Raw genomic sequence first — 24,220 nt, forward strand, 5'->3', positions numbered from 1 at the left:
GCTCTGGATCCAAATCCCAAGGAGCCATGAGCCTTGTTTCCCCCCTAATACAGTGGGAGAACTACAACAGTTCCTAGTTCCCAGGAATTTTTATTGGGAAGATTAAAAAAGATACCGACAGAGGCAACATGATTCAAGGGCTGCTAGTGCCAGCTCTGGCTCCAAATTGGCCAATAACTTTGGACAGTTAGTTAACTTCTCAGAGCCTTCATTTTCTCATCTGTAAAATGGGGCCATGTGTGCAGGGTGTGGTTATGACATCTGGCTGAGAACATAGAGATCTGCACGGTGCAAGGTACACAGCTGGGCTTGGTAAGTGTGATAACGCTGCTATTACGTGAGGGGAGGCAGCATGCCTGGTCTTGCGGTGATCTGGAGGCAAGCTGTCTGCTTGGTGATGCTCTGAGTCTCGGGACCGGGTATGGCCTCGTATATTCTCATCGGTCCCCAGGAGATCCAGAATCCAATAATCCTGCTTTGAACTCCACTCTGGGGCCCAAAAATTCCAGCGTGGAAAGTCATACTGGGGAGGGAACTGAAGGGTCCCCAGTGCACAGAGCGGGTTAAGTGGGGTCCCTATGACTTCCCTGAAGTCTGCCAGCGAGTTGGTGGAAGGACAGGCTCTTGGGGCTCTTCTACCCACACTTCCTTCCTGGTTCCCCTATTTGAGGGAGGAAGGGGCAGGGGTATTCAGATGATTCAGCCAAAGTCAGACTGTGACTGAATCTAACAACCAAAGCATTTTACACGAATTAGAATTCCTACAATCTTCACCACAGCACTATGAGGTAGGTACAGTTGTGTTCCCATTTTACAGATGGGGAAACTGAAGTCATTTCCCCAAGGTGAGGCCCAGTAAGGTAGCTGTTGATATTCTCCATTTTCCAGACAAGAAAATGAAGGCCCAGACAAGAGATGCCATGTACCCAAGGTCACCTAGCTCAGAAGTGGCAGAGGTGGGATTTGAACTCGGGGTGCCAGGTGATTATTTGCAGTAGGCCAAGCTGCCTTGAGTCAGGGCATGGGGATTTTTTACTATTAGGCTAGGAGCATGAGACTAACGGCTCTGTTCTTAGCCTTGCTGTCAGCTTACTGTGTGGTCTTGGACAGAGCTCCAGACTTCTCTGGGCTCTCTGCTCAAATTCCTATTACAAGTATATCAACACTGGATGTCAATCAGATAGGGGTGGGGTCCTGTCAAGGTGAGTGCTTTTGGCCCTGGGCCTATCCCTTAGAGCTGGGATGCTTGGCAGAAAGATTGCATTAGACACATTCACAGGTTAGCTCGACACAAGAGGTGTGAATGTTGTGAATTCTCAAACCACCCTCAGACAAAGGGGGAGGGGGCCAGGCTGGGAGACTGAGGGTCAATTCCCTGCTGTGACATCTCCAGAGAAAGTCGCTTAGGCTCTGTGTGTCTCAGTTTCCCCATTGGTAAAATGGGGACAGCAGACCTACTGCATATGGGCTGTGCAGGGATCCCATGAGACGCCGAGCCCTGTAATGGGGCCTGGCACCTGGCAGACTCTGCGTGAGTGTTGACCTTACACTATATTTATGACTTGTGGCAGCCGTGGAAACCTCCTGCAAGGAGTCGGTGACACAGCGGGTACTGTACTTCCGATCCTCTGTAGTGTTAGCTCGGAGGCCACACCCGGTGATGCTGGAACTGGCAACCCTTGTATCATGGACTGAACTGTGTCTCTCCAAATCTATGTATTAAAGCCCTAACCCCCTGATGCGGCCGTATTTGGAGACGGCCTCTGAGGAGGTAATTCAGGTTAAGTGAGGACATAAGGTTGGGGTTCTAATTCCATAGGACCAGTGTCCTTAACATGAAGAGGAAGATACCAGAACTCTCTCTCTGCAGAGAAAGGCCCTGTGAAGACAGCAAAGGCAGCCATCTGCAAGCCGGGAGGAGAGCTCTCACCAGAAACCAGCTCTGCTGGCACCTTGATCTTGGACTTCCAACCTCCAGAAGTGTGAGAAATGAATTTCTGTTGTTTAGGCCACCTGGTCTGCACCGTCAGAGCAGCCTGAGCAGACTAGTACACCTCGTGTTGGGGCGGCCTGTCAGCCTGGCTCAGACTTTCTCGGAGCTGCACTGCCATCTGAGGGTCTTCCCACCAAGCTTCCTTCCTCCCCTCACCCCCAGGTCAGACCAGCATTGCCATCTGAAGGCTCTCCCTGCCTCCTCCTCTCCCTCTCCTTCATTCTTCACAGGCATCTCCCCCAATAAACCTCTTGCCTATCTAATGCTGTCTTGGCATCTGTCTGCTTCCACAGGACCAAAACCAACATGTGACTATTTTTTCTCCTCTTGGACCCTCAGTTTTCCCATCTGTAAAATGGGGACCGCCATGCTGGCTCCCTTGTGGAGCTGCTGCTAGAATCCAGAGTCTAGGGAGGTGAAACTCATGGTGTGGTGCTGGCACTTTCCACTGATGAGTCTGGAGGGGGCAGAGCTCACAGGGGGACCTAGGAGTCCATGTATAGGCTTCGCTCAGCACGACTTTGTCGAGCATCTGTGGGGGGAACGGTGGTGCCGTCTGTGTAGCTGACATCCCAGTCAGGTGATATGGGGGGAGGATGGGATTTATCCTAAGCGCACTGGGAAGTGACTGTGACATGTTCTGTTTCGCTTTTTTCAAAGGCTCATCCAAGCTGCTGCGTGAAAAATGAGCTGTAGAGGGAGCCAGAGGGGAGGCTACTGGGACTGTCCTAGCAGTGATGTTGGCAGCAAGGAGGTGGCAGAAGGGGAGAGTGCCCAGATTCAAGAGGTAGACAGGAAGAACTGATGGGGTGTGGTGTCCTAGGTTGACTAGTGTTCCCCAAGATTCATGTCCATCCAGAACTTCAGAACTGGACCTTATTTAGAAACAGGGTCTTTGCAGAAGGAATCAAGTTAAGATGAGGTCAACTGGATTGGGGTTGACTAATCTAAGGACTGGTGTCCTTTTTAAAAAAAATTTTTTTTAAAGATTTTATTTATTTATTTGACAGAGAGAGAGAGAGGGAGAGAGAGAGCACAAGCAGGGGGAGCAACAGAAGGAGAGCGAGAAGCAAGCTCCTTGCTGAGCAGGGAGCCTGATGCGGGACTCGATCCCAGGACCCTGAAATCATGATCTGAGCCGAAGGTAGACGCTTAACCAACTGAGCCACCCCAGTGCCCCTGACTGGTGTCTTTTTAAGAAGAGGAGATGGCACAGAGAGACACAGAGAGAAGTCCCTCCAAAGACGGAGGCAGAGATTCAGGTGATGCGTCTGTGAGCACAGATGGCCGGCCTCCACCAGAGGTAGGACAGGGGACTGGAACAGGTTCTCCCTTGGAGTCTCCAGAAGGAACCGACCCTGCCAACACTTTGATTTTGAACTTCTGGCCTCCAGAACGGAGAGAATAAATTTCCATGGCTTCAAACTACCTCGTTTGCAGTAATTTGGTACGGCAGCCCCAGAAAATGGATACACCATGCTCTGGAGCACGGAAGGCCAGAGTCTGCTGACAGAGCTGTGCTCTCCCCATCTGCTCCACGCCTTCCTCTCCACTTCTGGTGTTACTGGCAATCCTTGGCAGTCCTTGGCTATCACATGACCTTCTCCTCTGTGTGTCTCTCTCCTCTTCTTATGAGGTCACCAGCATACTAAATTAGGGTCCACCTGATGACCTCTTCCTAACTTGCATCTGCAAAGACTCTCCTTCTAAATAAGGGTACCAGAGGTTAGGACATTCATGGGTACGGACCCCCACATATCTTTCTGGGGCACACAATTCCAACCATAACACATGCTAACTGACTGCATAGCAACTGTGAGAGAGGCAGGACTGAGGAGCTGCCAAGACTCCAAGTTCCATAGGAGAGAAGTCCTCGCTCAAGTCTAACCAACTTCTCTCCTGCTGCACCCATCTCACCTGGCATCCAGGGAACAAGCCCGTTGTGTAAGAGAAAGTAGCAGGTCCTTGCATTTTTATCCTCTGCAACTACTGAGGCATTGGGCTGTGGGTCGAGTAGGGTCCTTGCTCTGAAAAGTACACAGCAATGATGGTCTCTTACTTCCCCGGGTATTTTCTACCCTTTATTTCCTCTCTGCTGGTGCTCAGTGGGAATTTAGATTTTACAGTGTGTGGGAAACTCATTTCTTCCCACCTCCCCTATCTGGGAGAAATCCACGGAGCCCTGAGCTATATTGCTGGGGGCTGAGTTAGGGAGGAAAAAAATGACTAGCATCCAGACGACTGGAAGATTTGCCAAATCACACATAGGTAGAGTGCTCAGCCGTAGTGGCTGGCAAACCCAAGGGTTTCCCGCTTACTTTGTCCAACAGCATTATTCGATCCATCAGCTAAATGTCACTGGCTGCTCTTACAAACACAAATTGAAAGAGAGAGAAGTGACAACAGATCTTTAAAATGTTTGGAAGAGGTTTCTCAGAGAACCTGACAGTCACGGGGAACTGGGGGGGCTCTTGCTTTCATTCGTCAGTCTTCCCTTTCCCCTTGGGGCCCTGCTCTGGCCTTTCACATAGTAGGTGCTCAGTAAATGTGCTGAGCTTCTAAGTCTGTGGTCATTGGTTACAGCAGCAATAAGAAGCGAATACAGTCCCTGATGCAGTCATTTATTCACCAGTACATTTTTACTGAGCACCTACTATGTGCCACACACCACTACTTCAGTTGCGAATATTTTTTGAGCACCTGCTGTGTGCCAGGGAGGTTTTTGGGCCCTGGAGATAGAGCAGTGACTAAGAGGGAATTTCTGTCTTCCTGGGGTTGACACGCTAGGGAGAGAGATGAATAAAGGACAAATAAACCAATGACAGTAAGGGGATAGAGAAGAAAAAGAAGGCAGGGTCAGGGCAGAGAGTGGCCTGACATGCGTGGTGAGGGAAATGATGCTAATGGAGGCAGGCTGGTCAGGGAAGGCTTCCTGAAGGAGGTGACATCTGAACAGAGCCTTGAAGGAGATGAGGGACCCAGAAGGGGGAGAGAGAGAATAATCTAGACACAGAAAGCACCAGGACAAACAGCCCCCACCAGACCAAGAAAGGGTGGTGGATCCTTGTGACCAGCCATGCACCCCCTGTCCCAGTTACTGTCTCAGAAATACAACTTAGCTCAACCTTCACAACAACTGACCCATTTTACAGATGGGAATGGGGGCTGAGAGAGGCTGGCCATGTCCGGGCACTTCTGGTGCCAGCTTCACCTCCCTTCCGTGCAGGCTGGTCTGCGTGCTGCTGCCAAGGGTGGAAGTTGGGTTCAGAGCCGGCTCTGGCCCTTAACCACTAGTTTCTGGTCTTCATTCCCAAAACTCCAGCTACCATCAATCCTGGAGCAGGTGGGGCACCCACATCTGGGAAGCTGAAGTATGGGGTTAGATAAGACCTCCATCCAATGTCTTGAGCCAAAAGCTCAGGGAACTGACATTTCTTCATATTCCCCCCACTCACATATGCCAAATACTTTGCATATATTTACATCTCATGTAATCATCAAAACAATCAAATCTTGTGAAAGATGGTTATATCCCCATCTTCCAGATGAGAAAACTGAGGCCTAGCAAAGGGAAGCCATTTGTTCAAGGTCACCAACCTAGAACAAGGCAGAGCTGAATTTGAACCCAGTACAGCCCATATGCCAGACACTGACATACTCACTTTACAACTTATGCTGTATCCACCTGCCTCTAAAAGATTACAAAAGTGACATTTGTCCTTATGTGACTCAGTATTTTTTAACCTAAAAATATATTTTAAAGGAATATTTTGTTACATGATTGTAAATAGATAATTGGGATCCTGTATCATAAATAGAAGGTGCTTTAAACCATAAAAATAAACACAAAGGGGGGGCACCTGGCTGGCTCAGCTGGGAGAGCGTGCAGCTCTGGATCTCAGGGTGGTGAGTTCAAGCTGCATGTTGGGTGAAAACTGATGCTATTAAATTCTAGTTAGACTCTCTTGCTACCTGAGACTGGGAGCCTGGCTAAAAGGGGAGACTCACAGGTATTCACAGGTGTTTAAGATGCTCTAGCACCAGCCTGAATCTTTATCTAGAAGAAGAAAGGACGCCCAGCACCTAATGTGTTCCAAGTTTCACTGCTGTGCCAGGTACAGTGAGACTGTTCCCTGTATCAGGTGACCCCATCGGGGGAAGTGCTGGGTCCCACAAGCCCCCAACCTCCAAAGTGACCCGTGCCCCCACTCTGGTGTCTGGCAAGCCTCCTCTCCTGGTGTCAGGAGAAGTGACAAAACATCTCCTCATCTGGAGCCAGGGAGCCCAGAGTTCTGCCGGGCTCAGCACTTCCAGCGGAAGCCTTTCAGCCAAGACACGCGGCTGCCCAGAGCCGTGAGCGGGCCTCCCCCACTTCACCCCTGCGACAGACGCACAGTCGATGTATAGGTGAGGGCAGTGGCAGTGGGAATCAAAGGGTCTTGGATCCAGCCCGAATGAAAAAGCCCCGAACAGGGGCCCCAAATCAGAAATGTTTGACTACAACAAATCTTTTGGATTAATTGAGCACGCTGGCAGACACGGACGATCAAACATGAACCATCCGAGGTGGCAGGTCCTGATGGGAGTGCAGGGAGGGGGGACATTGTCAGGAAGCGGAGTGCCTTTGTCTTACAGCCATCAACCTGCTCTTTATGCATAAACTGCTTAATAAAATGACTAATTCATTTTGGTTACATTGGATCTAACCCCTTAGAGAATACTGCCAACGGATTTGTAATATTTTAATACCACACCAGGCTTTACAAAGGCCCGGTCGGAGATGGGTAAAACATCGTCTATCCCATCTTCCACCACTAGCTGATGCTGTTGGTGTTTTTTCTTCAGAAAGTGTCTGTGGGGTTGGGGTAGAGGGAGCCGGGGAGCTAGGAAAAGCTGTCTCATTCCTCCCACTGTGTCCATCTGAAGGAAAGTGGCATTCAGAGCTTTTTTAGGAAAGCTGGAGCCGCGAAGGCTGTCCGAGAGGCTGTTTAGAAACACATATATGCAGAAGTATGCGTGCGCCCCTCCAAAATATCTTCGAGACAGAAGCCTTCTCCCATCTGGGCCCAGGCTCCGGGCGCCTGCATGGGTGGGAGGCTTAGGCTATTGACGGCGGCAGTGAGACTAACTCTGATCCTTTAATCTTAACTTTTTGAGAGCAGATGGGGTGTGGGGCCCTTACACACAGCCGTGAGCCATGTGTCCGCCCACCCGCTCTTCCCTCCACTGCCAGGACCGGCTGCTCCGGGCGGTCTTCTGGCTGAAGCACGGACAGAGGGGCTGGGGAAGGTCTTCCTTCTTGGCACGGGTGGTGTTGGTAATGCAACAACACCAACATAGCTGCAGGGACTGTTTACTGAGCACTTACTAGGTGCCAGACACTCAGAAGGACGTCTATACTCTGCACCATGATGACTCCTCTCCGAGGTACCAGGAGATCAGTGTGCTTTTCCAGACCGGGAAACAGGCTGAGAGGCAGAACCAGTTACTCAGGGTCACCCAGCCAGGGAGCAGCAGAAACTGGATTCAAAGCCATGTCCATTATAATACAAATCGAGTTCCCATATGTGGAGTTTCACAGAAAGTTCCAGGCAGGCAGCGACAGTGTGCTTTGCTTCACATTGTGCTCCTAGTGGTGAGGGGAGTGTCCGGTGAACAGCAGGCGCTCAATATTTAATGAATTGCATGAAGCTGCCACTCTATAGCAGGCGCCCTGCTCCATGTTCTCCACTCTCACCGAATCCACCCAAATGGCCCATAATTAGGTAAGATTATGATCCATATTTTATAAATGGGGAAACTGAGGAGCAGAAAAGTGAAGTATGATACGGGAAGCACAAGGGCAGGATGGGGACTGGCTCTGCTCTGTCGGAGGGCCCTCTAGCCTGGGGTCCTGCCAGTGCTCCTCCGTCACCACTCTGCTCCCTGAATTTGGAGCTCTGTAACTGTTTCCCGTCAACAGAAGTGCCAGGCTGTGGAGCCCTGAGCCGGGAGAACGAGGAGTTCTTGGCTGGGGGGGGGGGGCGGGGTTCACTTGTTCCTCTTCTGGGTAACACACCTGCATTTCAGCAAAGGGCTCATCCTCTAAGCCTAGAACCTCTCAACCTACTGGCAACAAAGACCCTTAGCTGTTTGTCACTCTTTTTGGAGGCCAAACGCCCAATGGTTTTGTTCCAGTCCTTTCAATTTTTAAATTGAACTTGCACGTAGGTTAGGAGCCAGGCATCAAGATTCAGGCTCTACTGCCTCTCTGCTGTGTGACCTCAGGCAAGTGACTTGATCTCTCTGAGCCTATATTTTCTCAGCTGCACAGTAGGACAGCTTATTTATCATCAAGGGGGCTGCGGGGATCATGAACTCATTTCTATAAGGGGCTGTATACATTGCCCCACACATAGGAAGCACCCCTCAAACAACCCTGCGAGGACGGCAGCTTATGCTTTAGAACCACATTCAGAACTTGCCTTCTCTGAGGCACCTCCTCTGGCTGTCTAGCCTCGGAGCCCTTTTCCTGCTGGGTGTTCTGACCGTCTGACTTTGGGTCATGTTGTCCCTGCCAGACTTCGAGTCTCTGAGGGCAGAGGAAGGCTCAGGCTTGAGTTCCCACAGGGCTCAACTCCAGCAGGTGCTCAGAATGAACTGACGAAAAGCCACAGTTGACGTGCCTGGCTTTTCTTCTGGAAGGGAACAGCCGTGCATTGAGCACCTACTGGGTACTAGCATCATGCCAGATGCTTTCATTTAATCTTCCTCCAGCCCTTGGTTACCAGGAGTAGTGAAAGATAGGCAGGTGGCCACGGCGAGGGAGTACTTCTGGCAGGGGAGAGGTGGTGTAATGCCTTCTAAAGTTAACTACCGTCTTCAGGAAAATCTGGCCTTGTTCCCTACAGGATCAAGTGAGCGAGGAATATTTGGGGAGAAAGGGAAGGAAGTGAGAGCAAACAGAAACAAGAGTTTCTCTTATACTAAAATCCTTATTTCCTGTTATTTGTGAAGGTGGCTTATCCGCTAGATGGCAGTAGAATTAGTCATTTGGGACAAAAGCAAAGCTAAATTCTTAACCTCCCTACTTCCATCAACATATTATTTCAGATGGTTCAAAGATTCATATTTTTAAAAACTAAGATCACAAAAGTACTAAAAAAAAACCCTATAACTTTCAAGCAAGAAGGGGTTTTAAAAAATATGACATGAAATCCAGAAGCCGTAAGAGCAAAGGTTTGGTAAGAATTCTTACTTTCTGCAAATATCTTTTGAATGCCTGCTATGTACGATAAACAAGAGACATTATAAACAAAAAGCAAACTAGGGGAGAAGATATGTGACATGTTTATCAGGACAAAGTTTATTATCTTTAATATACAAAGAGTGTCTACAAATCAATAAGAAAGTGATCTCTTTGATAGAAAAATGGGCTAAGATACATGAGCCAGTGATTCACAAAAGAATATGAGTGGTTCATAACATATGAAAAGATATTCAGTGTAACAAATGAATGAGTACAAAATAAATCAACAAGGAGAAAAAAAATTCTTATTCTTTCTGACCACTGATCCTGGGTTTGGGGCCAATGTGTGGCTATAGTCTATTTTCCTTCCCAAGTTTTCTTCCTTGTCCTCAGAACTACAGCATAGTACCAATAAGCTGCTCATTCCTGAGCACCCTAAATGCCCAATGCTGGAGAGGGTGTCCAGCAAATTATAGCACAGCCACACAAGAGACCATTGTGCACGATGAACCAAAGTTACTCAGGATTTTTAATTACACAGGGAAATATATATACTCATGTTGGGTAAAAGGAAGGATGATTCAAAATGGTACAAGCAGAATGAACCACTGTTTTGAAGCACATAAGGAAAAGATCAGAAAGAAAAACAGTGTTCCCACTGCTTCTCTAGTAGGGAGTTCCCTCTCCTTCTTTCTACTTTTCTGTATTTTCTGAAGTTGACGGCATGCATATGTGACTTTTACAATTGGGGAGAAAAAAAAATTAAAACACGAAACACCGTAAAGCATTTTCCTATTCCAGACTCAATAACTCTGTTGCCTAAACTGCTCACCCCATGTCCTTGAGAATTGACAGAACCTTGTGAGATCAGCAGCAAATGCTTGTGTTCCATGTAACTTACACTCTAATGTCAGCTTTGCAATGGGCTGCTGGTTATTAGACCCTGCCAAATGCTTTCACGCCTAGGAGAGTGGATCTTCATGTCAAATAGTGAGTAGCTTCTATTATTATCCCTCTGCTAAAGACAGAGAAATCAGAGCTCAGAGAAGTTCGGGCCCCTGCCTAAGGTCACACAGCTCAAACCACCAAACTCAGAGTCCTACCCCGCTGTGTCTGACTCTGCAGCTCAAGCACCTAAGCTGACCAGCCTTGCCTCCTGAAAAAAGAAGCAGGGAGAGAAATGCCTGTCAGGAGTCGCCGTCTCCTGCACTGGATTTTTAAAAACCAAAGTAAAGCAGAAAAAAACATTTTGGGGGCACTTACCTCTCTCTTCTTATCTCTTCAGCAGTCCTCCTCTGCCTGCTCTCTTACTTGCTCTCTCCTTGTTTCCTTTTTTTTCATTTTTTCTTTCCTTTCTTTCTTTCTTTCTTTCTTTCTTTCTTTCTTTCTTTCTTTCTTTCTTTCTTTCTTTCTTTCTTTCTCCCCCCCTTTTACTTTTAACTAATCACTCAGTTAACAAGTTAGCTTTGTGAAGCGCGGGTCGGTACCTAGTGACTGCGAGCGCGATAAAGAAATCAGCCTCCACCGATACAGAAGTCAGAAAGGTTTAAATCAAATCATCCTCCACAACAATGACATTAATTATGCTTTTAACACGTTTTACTGCTTTTTTTCTCACTTCACGCCACATCTGTGTGAACAATATCCAAAAGATTTACGGTTTTCTTTCGTAATTACAGACATACAGGCTGCACACTTATCAAAATACTTGCTGAGCAATCACGCCATATCGCATTCTCTGCCAAAGATTTGTGTTGGCAGCAGTCATTCAAAACAAAAATGTTGAATCAGGACTTGTGTGGCTTTGGAGGGGGGTGGAAAGTATTTCGACAAATAATTTGCCTGTCAAGAAATATAAAAACAGGAGAGTGTGCATCCTGGCAAATTTTCCAGGAGTGTTATTTTTCTGGAGGGGGTTGGAGCAGTGTGTGGGGGGGGACAGTGCGCAGGGAAGCTCCGAGCACCAAAAACACATCTGACATTTGGTTCTTGTGTCTGAGGATAAAATTTAATGAGAACAAAAATATGTCTTCCTAATTCCCCTAAGAAATCATTAAAACATTTTGTTATTCTTAAATGTCTCGAAAATGAATTAGAGCCCCTAAAGGGGCCGTTCGAACGGTATGTCTCCATCAGTTAAGGCTCCTTGTTCTCCAACTCAGTGACAGCTAGGGACGTACGTCTCCCCCGCCTCTCCATTTCTGGGGAGCAGAGCTGGGAAATCAGACTCGTGGAGTCAGCACCAGACTTGGAACGATCCCTTTGGGGGGAGGGGCAGGAGGGCATGAGGACCTTCTGGAAAGCTCTGCACCAGTCTTGGGAACTCTCACAGTCCCTGGCTGGCACTCTGGCCCTGTGATTGTGTTAACGGCCCTATCTCCAGAAAGATGAGGTTTCACAGTGAACCCCAGAATTAATGACTCTTCTCCAAGCAGGGGCTGTTGCCTCTCCTTACCCTCAAGCACTAGACTTGCTGGTGCTCCCCTAGGTTTGCCACAAGCAATGATTATTCGAGTGATGATCTGGTCACCTCTGCCGCCAGAATGCAAGGTCCCTGAGGGCTGGGCCCAAGTCTGCATTTGCAGGCTCATGGCTAGGTTCTCAGTGTCTAGCACGTGCCAGACACACGGCAGGCACTTAATACATACTATCTGAGGAAATAAACACGTGACAGGCAGAGGACTCTAGTTGTAAGAGCACCTTTTCATTCAAATAACACTTCCCTCCATTTCTGCATCTGAGTCTTATTTCTCACTCATTTAACAGTTATTAGGTGCTCACTGTGTACCAGGTTCTGGGTCTATAAATCCAGTATGACTCAGTCCTAGGTTTAGAGAATTTCACTTCTGGGGAAGCCAGACACATACATGATGACGAGAGTAGCTTAGTCTCCAACTTATACAAGAGGAGGTTAGGGCTCAGAAAGTCAATTAATTCATCTGCAGTCACCCGGCGAGTAAGTGGTCCAGGTAGGAGTCCAACCTGAGCCTGGAATCACAAGCCTGTCTCAGTGCTGCCCCCTGGTGCTAGAGGGGAGATATATGGGGTCCACAGGAGGAGCCTTGTGTGGGGACTCCTAGGAGACATTTTTGGGGTCTACTGTGGGTCACTCTCCAATGTCATTTGTCGCTGAGCCTGTGGGACCTTAAGGATTGAAAAATGATGGTAAATAACAGGGTTTATTTTCCCAATTATTTTTTTCCAGATACCTCTGATGAGAGTAGAGACATAAGCAAAGCACCTGCCAGGAATGGGGCTTCTCAGCCACGTGCCTGGTGTGGTCCTCAGTGAGGGTGACAATGGCCGGGGCTGTAGTCATGGCTGTCTCAGCCTCATGCCCCAGGCCCATGTCCTCGTGGTGGGCATAGAGCCCCAAGGGCTGTACTGTCCAACCCCAGCCATTCTCACTGCCCAAACACCCTCCTTGAGAAGACCCACACAGCATACTGCCCTCCTGGGAGTGGGGGACCACAGGGTAGGACAAGGGCAAAGAGGATGGAGTCTGCACACGCCTCCGCAGTGGGCTGATTGGTGGCCCCCAAAGACACATCCATGTCCTAAAGCCTGGAGCCAATGAATGTGACCTTATTTGGGAAAAGGGTCTTTGGCAGATGTAATTCAGTTAAGGATCTCTGGAGAAGATCACTCTCGATTATCTGGGTGGGCCCTAAATTCAATGACTTCTCTCTATAAGAGAAAAGAGCTGGAGATCTGGGACCCAGACATAGGGAGGAGGGGGCCCTGTGAAGACAGAGGCAAAGACTGGAGTGATGTGGCCACAAGCCAAGGGACACCTGCAACCACAAGAAGCTGGAAGAGGTAAGGAAGAACCCTCCCCTAGAGTCTTCAGAGGGAGCACGGCCCTGCAGACACCTTAATTTCGGATTTCTGGCCTCCGGAACTACGAGACAATAAATATCTGTTGCTCGCAGTCCCCACTCTGTGGTAACTTGTTCCAGGAGCCCCAGGAAGTGAACACAGCCTCCCCTGTGTAGCTAAGTTGTGACACGGAGCAGCCACTCTGGACGTATTTGTTGAGGGTGCAGAGACCTGAGCCCCAAGGCTCCTGACTGTGAGACCTCAGGCATCAGACTCAACCTCTGGGCACCCCGTGAAGGGGGCTGGTCTGCCTGTTCCCTCGGGGCTGTAACATGCAGCGGGTAGAACAACGTCTATACCAGGAGAGAGCTTTTTAAACTTTGACGCACTCCCGGAGCTGGGGCAGCTTGCCTCTTCCCGTTCCTGGCCACCTCAGGTGTTCCTTGGCTTGTGGCCGCATCACTCCAGCCTGTGCCTGTCTTCACATGGCCTTCTTCCTTGTGTCTCCTGTGTCCTCTCCTCCTCTTCCAAGGACACTAGTCATTGGATTTAGGGTCCACTCTATATCCAGATGGTCTCATCTCGAGATCCTTAACTAATTACATCTGCAAAGACCCTGCTTCCAAAGAAGATCATATGCCAAGTTTCAGGGTGGACATGAATTTCGGGAGGACACTATTCAAGCCACTCTAGTTGCCCAAGACAGATGGGATGAGGGACTTTCTCACCACAAACACAAAGATCCCACAAATGACCTTGACATTGAGTAGAAATCATTTTGCCTTCTCCATGACTTGGCTTAGTTGGGATTTCATTTTCTTCTTCATAACCCCCCAGCCCCAGTTACCTGATAGCATTGATTCCTGCAGCTGTGTGGAAGGGCCTGGAAAGGATTGGGAGGCTGTCTGGGTTGTGGGAGTTGGCACAGAGGGTCCCCTCCCAGCCTCACCATTGTTAAGCAAATCACTTACACCTCTCTGGGCTCCCTTTTCTGAGTCAAGAAATGAGAAGGTGGCAGAGGATGGGCCACTTTGGAAAAGGGAAACATTTTTACAGAAGTGCATCTACATATCTTAGGCATACAGCTGAATATTCTCATACTGCTCACAGCTCTGTAATCCACACCAAAATTAAGAAACAGCATCTCTGGACCCCAGAGGCCCCTCCTGGGAACTATCGCCCCTCTAACAGAAACCACTCTCTTCACTTCTAACAGCACAGGTCAATTTTTTTTAGTTGAGGTGAAATTCTCAGAACATATAATTTACCATTTTAAAGCGAGCAGTTTGGTGGCATCTGGCACATTCATGAAGCTGCGCAATCACCACCCCCATCTAGTTCCAGAGCATTTTTATTCCCCCCCAACAGGAGACCCCACACCCATTAGAAGTCACCGCCCCCAGCACCAATCTGATATCTGTCTCTTTAGATAAGCCTATTTTGGACATTCCATGTAAGTGGAATCTTAGATTACGTGACCTTCATGTCTGGCTTCTTTCACTCAGCATCATGCTTGTGAAGGTCATCCATGCTGTAGCACGTGTCAGCACGTCACTCCTTTTTACGGCTGAATCATAATTCCATTTATCTATTCATCCATTGATGGACATTTGGGTTGTTTCCCCTTTTGGGCATTGTGAATACTGCCAACAGATTAATTTTTGCCTGTCTTCATATTTTATGTAAAGGGAGTCATATAAGTATGTGTTCTTTTGGGTTGAGGTTGGTGGTGCCATGTCAGGGAAACATCTGAGGTCTTTCCTCCAGTGCCCTCAGCTGGCAGAGAACACTGGGCACCATCTGTCCTTCGAAGCAATGGGATGGGTGTTCTGACAGGAAAGACACTTGGCTCCCCAAGAAGGTCCAGGTGGGAGATCTTGCCAGGAGCCCCCTAAAGCTCCCTGGCTAACACTGGAAGGTGATGGGGGAGGATGGAGGAACTATGTGGGGACATGCCACACGAGACTGGCTGTGGACCCTCTCACCCCTCACCAACAAACCCCACCTGTGGAGGGCTAGCCTTGACCAGGAGCCTTGGCTTGTCCCTAGATCCCACTGTGGGGAGGCCCCTGTGTAACGACCTAACGGCTGGCTCTTCCTTGTCATTAATTATTCAATTATGGAACCCAAATGTATCTTACCTGGTGCTTCAATTAATTGCTTGTAAACACTCAGGAAAGCTGCCTCGGCCTCCTGACTTCTCTTACTAAGGGCCACCACCTTTGGAAACAAGAGAGAGAGTCATGTGTAACCATGGCATCTGAGTCTCCAGGAAATATGATCACTTTCTACATGTGCAAACATGGGATGGGGGAGGAGGAGGGGACATGAAGGTCAAAAGTATGGAGCTAGAAAAGTCCAGGTTCAAATCCTGGCTCCACCTCATTCCAGCTGTGAGACTTTGCGCACATCATTGGCCCTCTCTGATCTAACTAAGGTTTCATCATCTGGAAAATGGGGGAAAAAGAGAACCCACCCCTGGGCCTCTTCTGGGGACTGAATGAAGCTGCACCTAAGTGCTTAGCACAGGGCCCGGCAGCACGCACTCAGCTATTATTACTGTTGTGGTTATGAAAGGGTCATGCTGGAGATCCAGATATGACACATGTTCTGGGGGAAAGTGGGACACATTTGGGGACTATTTCTTGCCACTGAAAATCACAGAGAAATTGTGAAAGCTCTCGTGAGACGTCAAATGGCTCAACAAATGGTTCCTGACTGATGAAAACACAAATGGCTGGATAATCCCACGGTGAAGCGCTACCTTCATGCATTTGTTCTCTCGCTCACAGACTTTTTCATTCTGCCAGTGACGTAAGATGACTTTGGGCAAGACATTTCTGGGGCTCAGCACCATCTTATTCCTCTCTGCTCCTAGGTATGAATTCTGAGCTCTGGCTTCACAGCTGCCTTGGTGCTGGCTCTTGGTAGTCAGTTCCCCTGGCATCGTCCTGGGCCTCCACAGCACATGGCTGGTGCGAGCTCCTGGTACCCGTGGGCCACCATCCCTCCATCCTCAAGAACACTCTGGGCAGAATATCTCCCTTTGCACTGGAACATCTTTATTTTCCCGGACACTGATATACCTCCCCTCTGGTGCCAACTTCTTCAATGATGAATCTACGGGGAGTATCTACTTGTCAGTCGCCCTCTTTCAGAGTTGGGCTTGTCTTACCAATCCCGGTGATGCCACTTGGGGGAGTGTCTGTTATCGAATTCCTTCTCTTGATGTGAACTCTGTGAGTGTATTGTCTGGTGCACAGAAGGTGCTCAACAAAATCTGTTGAATGAACAAATCTAAGAGGGTTGCCCCAACTCTAGGTCCTGTTTGTGACACCATTTTGGAGAAATGACAGGGGCCAATTCTGAGACGGTCCATTCATAGAAGTGGCCAACTAAGGTACAAGCCTTGGAGCCAGGCCACCTGGGTTCAAATCCCAGTTCCACAACTTACTATCTTTTGTGTCCTTGAGCAGACAGGTCACGTAAATCCCTGTGCCTCTACTTCCCCCTGTGCAAAATGGGAATAATAACATCACACCCTCCCTTGCTGGAGGATCAGATGATTTAACGCATGTAAAGCTCTTTGCAAAACTCACGGGATACATTAAGCCCCATATATGTCACCTCTTGGTCACCTCTTGGTATGACTGACCCCTTCCTTCTCACCTGTTATGGGGACAGGTTCTGTCCGGTGCTGGGTGATAAACCCCAGCTGTGCTTATCTGGTGTCCTACAAAGACCACCCGAGAAAGGCCCTGCCTCCACACATAGTAGCGGACACTGGGAAGAAGAATTTGAAAACCACAGTGGTTGCTGTAAGTCCTCCAATATGGCAGCCGCAAATCACAGGTGGCTACTGAGCACTTGAAACATGGCAAGCACAAATTGAGATGGGCTGTGAGTGCAAAATACACACAAGGTTTCAAAGACTTAGTACAAGAAAAAGAATGGACAATAGCTCATCAGCATTTTTTATATTGATTACATGTTGAAGTGATAACATCTTGAATATGCTGGGTCAAATAAAATCTTCTATTAAAATTCACTTCACCTGTTTCCTTTTACTTGTTTTTCAATGTAGGTACTACAGCCTCTAAAAGTACATCCATGGATCACATTATATTTCCGTTGGACAGCACAGCCTGAAGGTTTTACAAGGTCCACAGAGAATCTGTTTTAAATGGAGGTGGAGGGAAATGTATGGTGGACATTGAGCAAATCGTTTTAAAAAGGTCAGTTACAAAAATTCCTTAAGCTCTCTTGTTATTCTGAGAACAGTCTCTGGTCTTTTAAATTCCAGAGGGAGTGATAGTCTCTCATTCATTCAACAAACATTTCCTGAGCACCTGCTATGTGCTACGGACTTGAGCCCTGGCCTCATGGGACTCACAGTCCAGTGGGGAGACCAACATCAAAGCATATTCTCCAGGTTACTCATTAATTACAAGTGCTAAATGCTTCGAAGGAAAAATACAAGGGGGCCCTGAGAGCGTGTAAGTGGGGAGAGGCTGACCCAGTTTGGTGGGTAAAACATTAGGAATTGTCTCCTGGAGAAGGCAAAGGCAATAGCAAATATAAAGAATGTTCCAGAATCTAGGAAAGGGAAAAATCATCAAGTGCAGGTAGATTTTCGATCTTGCTGAGATGGACAAGACACAGTTCCTGTTCTGGGGACTCAGAGCTGAGTGGGAGACATAGCTACGTCCAAGAGGAACCACAACATGGGAAGAGGTGATGCAAACACTACAGTCTTTAGAGTAATGTGAGGAGGGAGCAATTAATTCAGAGTTTGGAGGGCATCCCTGATGGGCTAATAATAATAATAAATTATAATTATATATTATAATATAATAAATACTATTATTATTCAGCATTTACCACGTCCCAGATGCTCTACTATCCTTGATCATCTCTCTCCACGGACACACCAATCACTAAAGGTAGCCGTTGTAATTATCCCCATTACATAGATGAGGAAACCAAGGCTCAATGACACTGAACAACTTGCCGAAGGTCACCCAGTAAGTAAATGGCAGAGTGGGATTCATACTAGGTCTGGGGGTTCAAATTCCTGCTCTGATCCAGATGCTGGCCCCTTTCTCCTGGATTGAAATACCATCCCGGTCAGTGGGGATAGTCGCTTGGACCCCCTGTGCTGCCATCATCTATGGCTATACCGGGTCATAGGCTGCTGTGTTGCTGATCTGGAGCCCGAGAAAAGCCATGAGAAATGAAAGCAATTCATCTCCTGAGCCCTAGATGGAAAATTATCAAAGATTAGCCAGCAAAGTCTGAATGTTTCATTTTACGGTTGACTATGCTGAGCACGTGTGGTGGGTGGAATTTGGGAAAAGGCATAAGAATGTTCCATTGACTTGGGGCACCTCGGTGATTCAGTTGGTTAAGTGGCCGACTCTTGGTTTCAGTTCAGGTCATGATCTTAATGTCATGGGACTGAGCCCGTGTCCAGCTCTGCGCTCTGTGCGGAGTCTGCTTCGGATTCCCTCTCCCTCCCCCTCTCCCTCCAGCTCATGCACGCGCTCTCACTCTCTCTCTCAAATAAAGAAATAAAATCTTAAAAAAAAAAAAAAGAATGTTCCATTGACTTCTAAAAAGGAACTCTGGGCAGAGGTGCAAATACCAGAAGATTCCTTTAATGTTTCCCTGTCCCTGCCTATAGAACCTTCTGCTTTCTACTCATGGGGCTTATCAATTTGTAAGGGCGTGTTGTTTACCTGTGTGACTGTCTCCTTATGATATTGGTCTGCCCATTAGAGCTACACTGTCCAATACAGTAGCCATTATCGCATGTGGCCACTGAACACTTGAAATGTGACTACTCCAAATTCAGATGGGCTGTAAGTGTAAAATATGGGATTTTTAAGTCTCAGGATGAAAAAGGGTGGTAAAATATCTCAGTAATTTTTTAAAAAAGATTTTATTTCTTTGAGAGAGAGAGAGCACAAGAGGGGGCGGGGGGAGGAGGGACAGGGCGGGGGGAGGAGGGACGGGGTAGGGGAAGCAGACTCCCCGCTGAGCAGGGAGCCCTGACACAGTGCTCGATCCTAGGACCCTGAGATCATGACCTGAGCCTAAGGCAGACGCTTAATGACTGAGCCACCCAGGCACCCCATCTCAGTAACTTTTTATATTGATTTTATGTTAAAATGATAACACTATGGACATACTGGGTTCGGTAAAATATATTATTAAAATTAAGTTCACCTGTTTCTTTTTACTTTTTTTTTATAATTTTTATTTTGTTATATTAGTCACCATACAGTACATCCCCAGTTTTTGATGCGATGTTCCATGATTCATTATTTGCGTATAACACCCAGTGCACCATGCAATATGTGCCCTCCTTACTACCCATCACCAGCCTATCCCAATCCCCCACCCCCCTCCCCTCTGAAGCCCTCAGTTTGTTTCCCAGAGTCCACGTCTCTCATGGTTCATTCCCCCTTCTGTTTACCCTCCCCTTCATTCTTCCTTTTTAATGTAGCTATTAGAAAAGATAAAATTACATATGTGGCTTGCATTGTATTTCTACTGGATAATGTTGGTCTAAATCAAGGGTTGGCTAACTATGGTCCTTAGGCCAAATCTGGACCTTCATCTGTATAAATAAACTTTTACTGGAATACAGTTGCAGCCATTCCTTTATTTATTGTCTATGGCTGCTTTCATGCTATAATGGCCTAGATGCATAGTTGTGACAAAGACTCTGGCTATAAAATAAAAAATATCTGGGGTGCCTGACTGGCTCAGTCAGTAAAGTGTGCGACTCTTGGTCTCAGGGTCACTGAGTTTGGGCTCCATGTTGGGGGTAGTGATTACTTAAAATAAAATAAAATAAGGGCGCCTGGGTGGCTCAGTCAGTTAAGCATCTGATCCTTGGTTTTGGCTTGGTCACGATCTCAGGGTCATGGGATGGGGCTCCCTGTTGGGCTCTATGCTCAGCGGGGAGTCTGCTTGGGGGTTCTTCCCCTCTGCCCCTCCCCCCTGCTCACATGCTCTCTCTCTCTCACTCTCTGAAATAAATACGTAAATAAATATTTTAAAAAATAAAATAAATATTTACTATCTGGCCCTTCACAGAAAAAGTTTGCTGATCCCTGCTTGAGAGACTCATCTAATGGCTGAACAATATTTTCAAAAGCAGAGATCAAAAAACAGCCTGGAATGGCTCTCAGTTTTAATCAGTTTAAGTTTAGGGCTTCCCATAGTAAAGACAGGGAGCTATGTGGATGCCCTGCCTTGTTCAATCTTGTTTTAGAGCAATGACCCTCTCTGTTTCTAGAAGGCCAGGTCAAAATTCCTAATGGCATTAGAGCCCGACCTGGTGCTGGGCCTAATGTCATTAAGCATCTCTTGGTCTTAGTTTGTTCAACCATCAAGTGGGAAGAATACCGTCCATCTGCCTAAGAAGCTTCTGGGGAGGAATGGGCTAACATGTGGCAAAGAGTCCCATGGAAGTTGGCAAAAAGCTTTCTAATAAAGCAGTTAATTAATTTTTCTTCCAACCACACAGGATGTCTTTTCCAAAGTCCGCAACTTTAGTGCATTTCACCCACGTGCCCAGACAGGTGAGCTTGGCACAAATAAAAGGCCATGTGTCTCTGCCTCATGGCTGGGCCCGACCACACAGAAGGGCGGGAGAAAGTGTCCAGAATGACAGATTTGGCTTGTGACAGGCAGATCTTTGAAGGCCATCTGGGGAAGGAGGAGGAGGAGGAGGTGGCGGCCAGCTACAGACACCAAGAAGGTCACCATCAGAAATAGCTCAGCGTCTGATGGAACACGTGGCATTTACACCACCCGCTATAATACAAGGGGTGAAAATGTGTTTGGTCCCCCAAGTATGAAAATAACAGGTGCAGAACCAGTTAAGTCAGGGGAGAGGCAAAAGCCTGTTCTAGTCACTTAGCTCTCATCTTTCAAGTGGTTAAAAGTGACAAATTTGGGGGCCTCCTGAGGCTGAGCTTCCATGAACTGTCCAAGCTAGTGGTGACAATATCCACTGGCTATCGAGAACTTCTCTGTCCAAGCTCTTTACAAAGAATGGTCAGAGCTTCTGGAAACTGAACCTTATTCTGTGCTCAGTGCCTTATCTTTGGATTCTCCCCCAGTTCTCAGATGTGAGCACCATTACAGCCCCCATTCTACAGAGGAAGAAGCTGAGAGAACCAGTCGGTGGCAGAGGTGGCCCAGAGTGTTCTCACTCCAGGGGCTCAGGTTACAACCAGACACTAGTGCTTCCCAAGCATGCTGCATGGTCCTCTGGGCATGGAAAGGCTGACCTGTGATCAAGTCTGCACACACTTTCTGCGTGGATATGTACAGAATATATCAACATAATGGACGCTTGGACAAGAGCTGCAGGAGAAAGTCCCCTTCAACTCAGTTTAGCCCAATGTTTTCCCAAATGCATTTAGGCCACAGAACTTTTTGCTTCAGAGAATAAATCTGGGAACTAGGGTTCTGTGGAATACACTCTGAGAACAGCTTTCCTTTACCACTGGGTCCCGGGCTCTGGGAAGGGTGGGTGTGGTGGTTCTGAGAGACAAGGCTGGGTGTGTCTGATGTGGCAGGATTCTGGAAAGACTGAAGACTTAAGGGCAATAGAGAGGAGGCGGGTGCTCTGAAGATCTCAGGATCAGGACCTCTGAGGAAGATGCAGAAGAAATAAGATCTGGGGAGAGAAGGAATCAGCTCAGGATGGCAAGGGGTGTGTGGGGCATGCCCTTTTGAGGCCTGGTTCTCCCTCTGGAGGCCTGGGGTGCAGATCTAAAGGGGTGCTGGGGAGCAAGGGGGTGTGGAGAGCTGCACTGTTTGTGGTCACTGAGGGGAGCACAGAGAAGGGGATGATGGAGAGTCAGGGAGGCACCGACATGGGAGGCAGCATGGAATAAGGGGGTCAGAATGAAGGGGGAGCATGGAGTGGGGGCACAGACCCCAACGGGAGCGGTAACAGTTGGGGGGTACATGGAGAATGAGGGGGACAGGGGCATGTGGAGAATGAAGGGCAGGAAGAAACCCAGACACTGTGAATGGGGGAGCAAGTTGCTCACTGTGGGGGCTGCTCGGGGGCTGGGGAGGTTTGGTGCCCAGGTCCAGGGGGGCGCTGGAGAGGGGGACTAAATATGATTAGGAGATTAGAAATATGATTAGGAGATAAATTCCTGATTCAGGACAAGGTGGAGGCTAAAGGTGGGGAGGGCTGTGGAGTACATTTAGCCAAGAGAGGAGAAGACTCAGGGACACACCCAAGGATAGTCTGTAATCAGCTAAAGATCTTTCTGGCCATTGTGTTGAGAGCTATATAGAGAGGTAGGGGTGGACCGGGGGTGAGAATGTTGGGAATTTCAAGGAGGCTCAGTCATAGAAAGCTCTAAGGTCTCAAAATGAGCTACCTTATGAAATACTGAGCTCCCTGTCAGGAGAGGCATCAAAGTACGTGAGTATCTATGTGTGAGGCTGTAAAGTTACTCAGGGAGACCTGCATATGGTGGTTTGACTAGACCAGCCAGAAGACTTACATGTGATTCTAAGATGAGTCTGTGATAGGTCCCTTTTCTTTATAGTAATATTCAGATTTTCTACCAGCTGTAAAATGAATTGACATTTATCCTGTTGGGCTGGTATAAGAACTGTTATCATTAATAATAATAGTGACTACAGAGCAAGAACTCTGTGTCAGGCACTGTGTTAAGTGTTGGACATGTATTATCTCATTTAATCCTCATAACTCTGAGGAGGTGGTGTTACTGCCCATTTAATGGACGAAGATATCGAGGCATGGATTGGAGAAGGCCAAACCATGTGGGAGTTGGGACACAGATTCAGCTTAGCTGGACTCCAAAGCCCATGCTTCTAATCTCTGCTTGGGATTGACTCCGGTGGGAGTTTTGTGGAAGCAGCTGGAATGTCTGAAAGAGGGGGAGGAGCTAGGTGGTCAGGGGACTGGGAGGCCAGGAGGAGCCAAGCACCCTGGTCTTCCATAGAACCTGACTCCTCCTGCCTTACACAGTGTGTTTGCTGGGAGCTCCATTCCTGGGTTGAGTGCTAACACTCTCTCTGCTATAAATCACTGATGTGGCTGAGCAAATGAAAATTACAATTTCATGTTGAGGCTTAAATAAGAAATAAGAGCTGGACTCTTATTTTTATTGGCTATTGTTGATCTGGACTCTCTCCGCTCCTACAAGGATGGGGCAGAAGGCTGAGACCCTCTCTGGCCTGAGGTCTTGGGGGCATTCCCTGGAGGGCCATGGGGGTCCCAGAAAGACCTCATCTTAGCAGCTCAGAAGCCAGCACTAGACACTTCTAGATCCCAATAGGATGGAACAGAATTAATGCATCTGGTCACTTGTTGCTATTTTGAATCCTCAGGTGTAAATTGCTAATTCAAAGTCCATGCTTGAGCTCTGAGACCTTCCCCCCCCCCCCTTCTAGGGCTGCAGGTCCAGCTTCTAGATTCTCCCCATAATGCCTCAACTTGCAATGGTGATGGGACATGGGCAGGGGCTCCGTAACTACAACAATAACAGGTAGTGTTTACTGAGCACCTACTATGTGCATGCCCAAGGAGAATCATCCTGCCCCCTCCCCAAGTCCCTCAAACACATACTGAGTGCTTAAATGCATTAACTCACTTGACCCTTGCAAAACTCCCATGAGGTGGTGTTATAGATCGAACTGTGTTCCCCTGAATCCATATGTTGAAGCCCCAACCTCTAATGTGACTGTATTTAGTGACAGGGCCTTTAAAGAGGTATTTAAAATTAAATGATGTCAAAATGGCAGGTCCCTAATCCTATAGGACTGATGTCCTTTTTTTTTTTTTTTTTAAGATTTTGTTTTTTTAATGTAATTTCTACTCCCAATGTGGGGCTGGAACTCACGACCCCAAGGTCAACAGTCACATGCTCTATCAACTAAGCCAACCGGATGCCCCAGGACTAAGGCCCTTATAAGAGGAAGAGACCCCAGGGATGTAGGAGCACAGAGGAAAATAGTGAGAAGGCAGCTGTCTATACGCCAAGGAGAGAGCTCTTACCAGAAACCAACTGTGCCAGCACCATGATCTTGGACTTTCTGCCTTCAGAACTGTGAGGAAATAAAATTCTATTGTTTCAGACACCCAGTCTATGGTATTCCGTTAGCCTGAACTA

The 24,220-nt window shown here is 47.8% G+C and overlaps 1 protein-coding gene across 2 annotated transcripts in view; it reads right to left on the bottom strand.

Annotated features, from left to right (window-relative positions):
- CUX2 (cut like homeobox 2) overlaps window positions 1-24,220 on the bottom strand; it is a 257,661-nt gene that overhangs the window by 43,110 nt on the left and 190,331 nt on the right. For both annotated transcript variants that reach the window (XM_057305974.1, XM_048221286.2), the window contains exon 4: window positions 15,182-15,260. In XM_057305974.1, coding sequence (XP_057161957.1) covers window positions 15,182-15,260 — 79 coding nt within the window. The remainder of the gene's footprint in view (window positions 1-15,181; window positions 15,261-24,220) is intronic.

This window comes from Ursus arctos, unplaced genomic scaffold, assembly GCF_023065955.2.
Source record: "Ursus arctos isolate Adak ecotype North America unplaced genomic scaffold, UrsArc2.0 scaffold_34, whole genome shotgun sequence".
Taxonomy (NCBI): Eukaryota; Metazoa; Chordata; class Mammalia; order Carnivora; family Ursidae; genus Ursus; species Ursus arctos.